The sequence below is a fragment of the Camellia sinensis genome, chromosome 5, assembly GCF_055761805.1.
Source record: "Camellia sinensis isolate YWXY chromosome 5, ASM5576180v1, whole genome shotgun sequence".
Classification (NCBI taxonomy): Eukaryota; Viridiplantae; Streptophyta; class Magnoliopsida; order Ericales; family Theaceae; genus Camellia; species Camellia sinensis.
Window position 1 is genome coordinate 116,820,817 of NC_138965.1, and position 9,895 is coordinate 116,830,711.

The 9,895-nt window shown below is 33.9% G+C and overlaps 1 protein-coding gene across 1 annotated transcript; it reads right to left on the minus strand.

Moving 5' to 3' along the window:
- Positions 1–3,523: 3,523 nt before the first annotated feature.
- On the minus strand, positions 3,524–4,696 carry LOC145791635 (L10-interacting MYB domain-containing protein-like). The gene is made up of 2 exons (XM_082872016.1): positions 4,286–4,696; positions 3,524–4,153 (listed from the first exon to the last, which is right to left on the minus strand). Exons 1-2 carry the CDS (start codon positions 4,694–4,696, stop codon positions 3,524–3,526), a joined length of 1,041 nt encoding a protein of 346 aa, XP_082728142.1.
- Between the last annotated feature and the right edge of the window lie 5,199 nt (positions 4,697–9,895).

Here is a 9,895-nt window from a genome sequence, read left to right on the forward strand (position 1 = left end):
GGGAAGTGGGTTGGCTTTTTGGCTTTTTGGCTTTTTTGGCTATTTTAGCCTGGGGCTAAAAAGCCTGGTTTGGGAAGGGCTTTTTGGCTTTTTTGGCTTTTTTGGCTTTTAGGCTTTTTTGTGAGGTGTGATGTTGTTAAATGACGAAATTGCCCTTTTCCATTTTTTTTGATTTTTTTATTTGGGTTTGGATTTAGCATATTTTCGGTTTTTTTTTTTTTTTTTTTTTTTTTTTTTTTTGTTTATACAAATTTGCCTTTTTGTTGGGAACAAAAATTTGGTTTTTTTCTTTTGGTATTTGTTTTTCCATTTTTTGATTTCTGTTTAAATTTAATTATTTATTTATTTTTGGATTTGGCATTTTTTTGTTATTTTGTTTTGGTATTTTTTTTTCCAATTTTTGATTTTTGTTTAAATTTATTTATTTATTTATTTTTGGATTTGGCATTTTTTTGTTATATTTTTTTAAAAAATTTTTGATGTTATCTTTCGATTTCACGTATTTTGCTAATTTTTTTTTTTCACAAGTTGGATTTGTCTTTTTTTTTTGTGTTTATTTTCTTTTTCTTTTTTTTCATTTTGGGTGTCGATCTGCCGACTTTTGATTAATTTGTTAATTTTTTTTTTTTTTTTTTGGAATTGAATTTGCCATATTTTGGTTCTTCTTTTTTATTTTAATTTTGTTATGTTGGGGTTTCGATTTTGCCTTTTTTGTTGTTTTGTTTTTTTTGAGGGGGGTTTCGCTTTGGCATTTTTTGCTTTACAGTTTTTTTTTGGACAATTTTTGTATGTTGTGTTTCGATCTCCCGAATTTTGCAACTCCAAATTGTCTTTTTTATTTTTTTATTTTTTTTTTTTGTAGTTTGGCGGATTTTGCGTTAACTTGTTTTTTTTCTTTGACATTTTTTTATTTTGCGCTTGGATTTTTCATATTATGCTTAATTTTTTTTTCCTGTTACTTTTTTTCATTTTCGGTTTGGATTTGGGGTCTTGTGCTTAAATTTTTCGGTTTTTATTTGGGAATTTATGTTTTTGTCTTTTAAAATTTTTATTTTTTTACTATAACTATGTTTTTTTTTTAACTATGTTTTTTTTTTTGTCTTCGATTTTTATTTTGAACTAAGTCTTGTTTTTTTTAATTGGTATACAATAACTTTTTTTTAATATATTTAAGTGTTTCATTTATTTGTAATTCTCGTCGCACTTTACAATTTGTGTATTAGTTTTCTTTTTAATTTGTTTTTATTTGTTTCACCTTCTTTTTATTTTTCCAAAACCAAAATGCATATGGATTGTTGTTTTTTTAATTTAGGCACGTCAGCAACTGGAAGGGGTTACATTCCCCTGGCAACTCATACATATTATACATAATAATATATTTGAATACAGTCTGTTCCACGTGTGTCATTACGTGACGACCATACGAACATTATTTCGAGTACTATATATTTCCTAACATTCCGTTATTACGCATGTAACATAATTTGTCACGTATGTGAAGGCGGACCAATGCCATATGGGGGTCCTCATCTCCAACCATTAAACCATCCTCGTCATGTTCAACTTCTGGTATGGCATTTACTATTGTCATAGCCTCTTCCTCGTCACAGATTGGCTGAACAGTTGTTGGGTTACCTGTGTTTCGCCGTATATAATTATGTAATGCCATTGACGCACCTACTAACTGAACTTGCACATTTGCAAAGTCATACCGAGGCATGTCTCGAATAAACCCCCATCGATTTTTCCAGGTACCGAAAGTGCGTTCCACGACACTGCGTAAGGACGAGTGGACTTTGTTAAATAATTCCCTTGGCGTGTTTGCCATCGCGTTTCTTGCAATACGCCGGAATTCTTGTTGGTGGTAACGGTGGCCTTTGAATGGTGCTAAGTAACCAATCCGGTTTGCATAGCCAGAATCGACAAGATAATATTTGCCTGCAGACATGACGACAATGTATGACACCAAAACCAACATTCTGCGTCATTTTCATATAACGCTTTTTCAGCAAATAAATATTTGTTAACAAATCTAATAACATGGCCATGTGTTACCTTCGTCAGGATGTGGGAATGGGACGTTGTCATTTGTTAGTATCTCGTTGAATATGCGACTATCATGCATACTTCCTTCCCATCCGCAAGAAATGAATATGAAACACATGTCAAAATCGACAGCGGCCATTATATTTTGTGTGTGACAGTATTTCCTACCGAAATATGTTGCCGCATCTGGCCCCGTAACCCATGCACTGACATGTGTTCCGTCTATTGCGCCAATGCAGTCCTGTCAACATGGATCATATGTTTTTGAGTCGTAACTTTGTTACAAGTGTTTCACATTTGTCACGTGCAGTTAATAACAAAAAACATATATATTTTCTTCACTTATATGTCAATCATGTTTTGCTGAAGTACCTTGAACGGTAGGTATTTCCGTCTAGACCTCACGTATGGATGTATACGATGCTGACTGTATGTGGGCCGGCAATGGACAACAGTGAACTCTTTCATGGAATTTAATACGTTATGCACGTGCCTCGACACAGTCTCCCCAGAATGTTGGAAGCGTTCCTGGATTTCCCGATTTTGCTTCCCTTTCAAGACATGGATAAACATCGCAACGCTTTCTTCAACAGCTAACCCATGTGGACGTTGCGGGACTTGTAACCCAAAATCATTTACTAATGTCTCACACAAGGCGGCAAACACTTCCTTCGGCATGCAAACATTTTCCTCAAAGCGACCCATATGCCCCGCATATAGTTCGCATATCCATGTATTCCCGGTTAGTATAGAAGTGCGACATGGCGTTTTATGCATGTGTTTTTGGTACCATTCTGTCGCCAACTGGCATGCTTGTAGAAATGTGCAGTTCTGTTCTTGTTGCAGCTGGACCGCCATTTGATTCAGCATTTCCATTATTTCATCATGGTTGCTTCCATCCCAGGGATTCATCGCGTTTTCGTTGATGCAAAACCTACAAAAGTGGCAGGCTTTCAATTAGTTTGCACGTGATTCATTGAGTTAAATTATATTGAATTTTGCAATTTTACAATGTCGACATTGTTTGTAATGAACGCAATGCTGTCACCAATGTCCTTTGGAAGGCATGATCATATGATTTGCAAAAAATAAAAAAAGCTGTTCAACGTATGCTTCACAGGGGGGCCATGGTTGTAACAACCACAAAACTAAGAAAATAACTTGCGACATATAGGCATTCAGAAGCATGCATCGAAAACGTATTTCCCTGTCTTAAACGTAGCGCCACAAAATATTAAACCGTAAACATCCCATTCATTTCCCAAAAACGAAGCACAACCATGCTTCCGGTCCGTCAACCCATGGACTTACCTACAACTTGTCACTGCCCGTAGCTAGCAAGAAAAAAAAAAATAGACATAATGCAAAACATGCACACACCACCATCCTGTTTTAGTACATACCAAAAGTACCATAAGTCTAAGTTTTAAAAAGGAAGAAAAAGACATGCATCTGCAACACTCGTAAGACCGTAGCATCACATCCGCCTACCCCCAAACAGGTTTGCAAATGGCCCCGACGCAGTACACTGGAGCTGCTTCTGTGTAAGCCAGCCAATGATGTGGTCGTCATCAGGCTGGCACATCATGACCTCCCGGTAATCAGCGTTATCCATAAGTGTAGAGGCGAAGTGGAATAACGGTGTACCAATCAGAGACGGAATACTGCTCAGTTTATGCATGCACTCGGAAATAGTGTACAGTGCTTCGTTGCCTGTCAGGTGCCTGACCGTGACCTGCTGATTCTTCGAACGGACCACATCTGTCATTCTGTTCATGCTCTCCGCAATAATAGACGCACCACTTGTTGCCTTCTTCGACTTTGAAACACTTGTTGATGGCGTCTTTCTCCGTTTTGCCTTTTCAATCGACACATGCTCCAGTGAAGGATCGGAATCCACGTCCTGTACTCCTGTGGGTATCGGATCAGCGAATGGCTGGGCGCCCAAACTACGCACTGAATCAGATGAGTCCGTAGCAGGTTCAGGAATGTTCTCTCCCGGGGTCCAATGGTGCTTCCCAGTAGCTGCTGCCCCCATGAAAACCGTCTCCAGCAAGTCACGGTGTTCCAACGTTTTCTTCCTGAACTTCGCACACACCTTGTTGATCTGCAGACATGTACATGTGTAAAAGAGGTTGACGTTATATTTCATATTCATAAATTTTATTCAAGTTGAACTAAGAAGTAAAAAATGTACTGGTAAATGAGAAATATAAAACTTGTTGGTACATGTACTTACTGATTCCATCTTGTCCCACCACTCGTCAAGTGCCTGAAACAAACCGGTGTCATAGTCAAAGCCTATCCCGGACACTCCCTTGCTTGAATCCATCAACTTCATCCACGCTTGCCACTCTTTCTTCAAGCTCATGTACTTATTCTTCAACTGTTTAAGTCCATGTTTTTTTCCTGTTTTTCTCTGAAATTTCCTTGACAAGGACTTGTACCCTGCCTGGCTGAGGACTAAGAATGGCCGATTTCCTTTACTAATCTCATTTGCAATCAACTGGAGGAAAACTCGGACTGACTTACTGTCCCATGAGGCCTTGTGGCTTAGCTGAGTTTGTGTCTCTTCAAGACTGGTTGACTTGTCACTGACAACGCCTTTGCTTTTCGAGTGGTTACGAGGCGAAGTACGTGTGGAAGCCATTACTAATGTACGGTTACAAAAGATATACATCACAAATTTGGTTGTTACATACACACACACAACAGATGACACATTAAAAACAACAAACGCAGATATATGATGCTGAAGATGAAATTTGCATATACCCATTGAAAACATTTTTTACGTACGTACACAGGTTCCATGGGAGTTAGTAGTGGACAAAAACATGATAGTTAGTATTACGGCTCCCATATGCGACAACATAATACCATCGTACTACAAACATACTAACTACATACTAACAACATGTTGAAGACATACTAATGTCTTTGTACATACTAAGAACATGGTAACGGTGCTTACATACGGCACAACAAAATAACAACGACAATGCAGAGCACATACACAATGGTCTTAAGCACACGCAAGGATTGTTGAATGTCTATGACATCAGCCCGCAATTGCATGGCAATTTCATCTCCGGGTGACGCATAGCCTTGGTTCTCATGGCTTCGTTCTTCACACCAACCAATCCAACTGACACAAGGCTGATGAGTGAAAAGTATGCAACTATTAGTTTCATGGGTTGTTAATGTTCATTAAGTTATGACCGGTAAAGATTGGGTCACTCACCACAGGGCGGGGACATACAAAGTACGAACGCCCTGGATTCTTGGTGGACCTGGAAATCCTAACAATACACGGGCCATATCCACAGGCACACATTCGTCCTGGCCATGTACTGGAAGTTGCAGTTGAGGTGAACGACGCCATGCTACGATTTAATATAAAGTAAATTGACATGAATGAACATGAACACGATTACGTACTCAAATTAAGAAATCTATGTTGTAATATATTTTGATAATATATTTTATGCTAGGCAGCAAAATGGATTGGTGAGCATATATTTGTACTATATTTACGTTTTTTAATATATTTATGATAAAATTTTTTATACTTACATGTAGTCATATCTGTTTAATAAGAATTTTACACTCTTTATTGTTTTCCTCTAAATTTGTAATATATAATATTAATACATTAGTAATATCTGTCTAACATTTGTTTAAGATATATTGGACATAAACTATTTTTTTAATATATTTTTAATATAAATTTTATATATATTTTGTAATTTGTTGGTAATATATGTACATAATGTATGTAGCTTCCTTACCAAATGTAGTTCGAAAATAGTTATGGTGCTAATTAATTTATTTTTAGGAAATGAGAATTGACCCTTTCGTGTATATTTAAAAAATAAACGCAAATTAATACATCTAATCTGTAATATATTTTCTATATATATATTTTCTTTATTTAGAAAACATTTTGGAATATATTAACGATATAGTTTTTCAGAATTAAATGTAGTCATATATGTTTAATAAAACTTTTACACGCTTTATTGTTTACCTCTAAATTTGTAATATATAATATTAATACATTATTAATATCTGTCAAACATTTTCGTAATATATTTTTAGTCAACTGTTATTTTTCTATATTTGTAACATAAATTTCAAATATTTTGTAATTTGTTGTTAATATATGTACATATATCTACCTTCCTTCCCTAATGTAGTAATAAAAATATTTACGGTGCTAATTAATTTATTTTTTAGAAATGAGAAATGAGCAGTTCGTCCTGAGTAAAACATATATGCAAATTAAAGACATCTAATTTGTAATTTATTTTCAACAATTTTTTTTTTTTCATATTTTGAAAATATTTTTTGAAAATATGTATGATATAGTTTTTCATAATTAAATTTTGTCATATCTGTGTAATAAAAGTTTTACACGCATTTATTTTTAACTGTAATGTATTTTTAATAAACTGTTTGTTTAATATATTTGTAATATAAATATAATAAATTTTGTAATTTGGTGTTAATAGCTGTAGATAATATATGAACCTTCCTTCCCAAATTTAGTTGGAAAATAATTTTTATGTAATTAATTGATTTTCTTGAATTGAGAATTGACCATTTCGTCTTCAGTAAAAAATATACGCAAATTAATACATCTAATTTGTAATATATGTTCAACATATTTTTTGTCTCTTTTCAAAACATTTATTCATATATTCATGATAAAGTTTTTCATAATTAAATTTTTACATATATGTGTAATAAAATTTTTACAGTCTTTACCTTGTAAATCAAAATTTGTAATAAACATTTGACATATATTTTTTTAATATCTTCGTAATATATTTTTAATATATTGCGAAATTGATCCCGGTTCTCAATTTTTTTCTTTTTGGACCACAAGTGATATATATTTTTTCAGAAGTTGTTGTTAATATCTGTAACTTGTAACCCAGAGTTGGAATTATTTTTTTTATGTAATTACAAAAAATTTCACAAATGGAATTTCAGCATTACGCAACAATCAGGGCAATAGAGCATTTCACAAATGGGAATTTCTAATTTCTGTTAAGCACAAATGGGAGCCACTCAGAAATGGGAACAGCATTTCTGATAAAAAAAAAAAAAAAAAAAAATATGGAAGATCTGCATTTCAAACTATCCGAACAGATATTTCGAATTCAACACCAGATTTGCATTTCCGAACTTGTATATATACAAATCAGACCAACAATTTCTTCAACAGATCATATATTATATATATATATCAGACCACCAATTTGAATCAGATCATATATTATATTTATATATATATGTATATATACAAATCTGCCCCAAATTTGGTGGACGCGAACAGATTTCGAACATCAGAACAGATCTCAAAGAGGAGATTTAGGGATGACACAGATCGGTGGCCGGTCTGTGTATAATATCAGTGTAATCAACCCAATAACGACCGTGAGCCAACAGATCGGCCATGAACCGATGCTGTTATGAACATACACTACGCAGATGGGAAGAACAAACAACAAATCAAATAGGCCACAGATTCTCACCTGCAGATCGGTTTGAGTGTGCAAGAGATGGTTGTTGTTCGCGGCCGCTAGTTCAATCTCCGGTTGCGATTTGGTCTGCCAAGGTCGATCCGACCGCCTCCACTGCCTCCGTTCTTCTTCTCCTCTGCTCCGAAATGGGTGTGTATGAGCTCTAATCTGAGCGTCTGTTTGCAGAGGGACAGACTTTAGCCTCTCGGGGCAATTCGGTAAAATCGCGCGAGACAGCCTCGCCCAACACCCGCTCAATGGCGTGTTTGTCGTCACTTGGCTAATTAGCCTTTTTTGTCGTTTTTTGGCTAATTTAGCCTCAATTGTCTTCCCAAACAGACGCTTACTAAAACCCCCATTCATACAATCATCACCAAAGGCTATTTATAAGATGCTCTTTTTTTTTTTTCCTTTTTTTTTCTGTTTCTCTTTTTGCTCACGCAAATAAACAACAAAATAAATACAAAAAGGGTTTTTTTTTTTTTATGGGGGGGGGTCCTTAAATCCTTTTTATTTTATTTTATTTTATTTTTTTCTGTTTTTGCTTGCGCAAATAAGCAACAAAATAAATACAAAAAGGGAGTTTTTTTAGGGGGGGCTCCTTAAATCCTTTTTATTTTTTTAATTTTTTTTTTTTTTTTTTTGGTTTTTGCTCGAGCAAATAAGCAGCAAAATAAATACAAAAAGGGGATCTTAGCCCCTTCATACAATCATCGCCAAAGGTTACTTATAAGATGCTCCTTAAATCCTTTTTTTTTTTTTTTCTTTTCGTGTTTTTGCTCGTGCAAATAAGCAACAAAATAAATTCAAAAAGAGGGGTTTTTTTTTTTTTTTTTTTTTTTGGAGGGGGGGTCCTTAAATTCTTTTTATTATTATTATTATTATTTCTGTTTTTGCTGGTGCAAATAAGCAACAAAATAAATACAAAAAAGGGTTTTTTTTTGGGTGGGGGTGGAGGGAATAGAACTATCCAAACTGTGTCAAATTTTCACAAGCAACCCTGCACTGAAATATTTGGTATAAACCCTCAATCCAGTCCTCTCTTGTGAAGAAGTTAAAATGTTTCACATTGTGGGTCGTTTGTCTTTTGATTTTTTTGACTTTTTAAATTTTTTTAGTTTAGGACTTTTTTATTTGTTTGGTTTTTTTATTTGGCTTTTTTGCATTGGAATGACAAAATTGTTCTCAACTTGGAAATGATATTTTTTCGACTTTTTGTTTGTATATAGGTTAATTTGGTAATTTTGCATCCTAAATCAAGTATTTTGTCATTTTGTGACTTTTTTTTTGTCTTTATGTGTTTATTTAGGGGTTGTTTGGGGTGTCCTAAATAAGTGCACTTTGTATCTTTTTGGACTAACAAGTTGAAGAAAAAAATATAGATGTTTGGATTAATTTTTTAACTTTTTATGAAAAAATATATATTAAAAAATTGTATAAAGAAATGCGAAAAAATTCGAGAGGAGTGAATAACAGCGGTACAACCTGCCATTCGAATTCATGCAAGAAATTATTGAGTACTTTTCGGGCATTATAGTGGACTATTTTGTTCGGCTCGTGGGGGCCATCACAGGTCCCATTTTGATAATCTGAACCGTCAATGTGTAGAACTCGTCGAGCACTATATGCCTATAAAAAATCAAGTTGATCGGATATCGATAGCTATCTGATCTGATTTGTTTTTTTCAATTGTTAATTATAACACCATCAATTTTTTTATACAAAACTGATTTGATCATGTAGTTATCGATATCCGATCAATGTGATTTTTTTTAGATATATAGTACTCGACGATTTTTACATATTAAACGGTTCAGATTATCAAAACGAGACTCGTGATAGGCCTCCACTGACTGAACAACAGTGTATCAAAATTACCCCAAACTGTCCTACTTTTCTGTCCCAAAGCTGCACAGCCGAAAAGTAAAAATGATTGTTGAGTTGTATGAATTTGTAAAAAATAATTTTTTAATATTTTTTTTAATAAATAATAATAACTTTTATTTTTTTAATAACTTTTTTATTTTTCACTTTTTTAAACTACGACATACCAGCCCCCAGTCTCAAAATGAAAACCAAATCAAGGCTGAGTCACTTTGATTTGGATATATATAGATTATAAATATGTAAAATGCAAAACTTGACAACCTAGTACACAACAATTAACACTGACTCCGCCACCATTATCCTAGTCTATGGAGTAGGCCCCACCTACTTTTAATTTTTATTATTTATTTATTCAGAAAAAATCACTATACTGGCTTCTAATTTTTTGAAAATACTTTTTAGAAAATTTTATTTTCGTAATTTTTTATTTT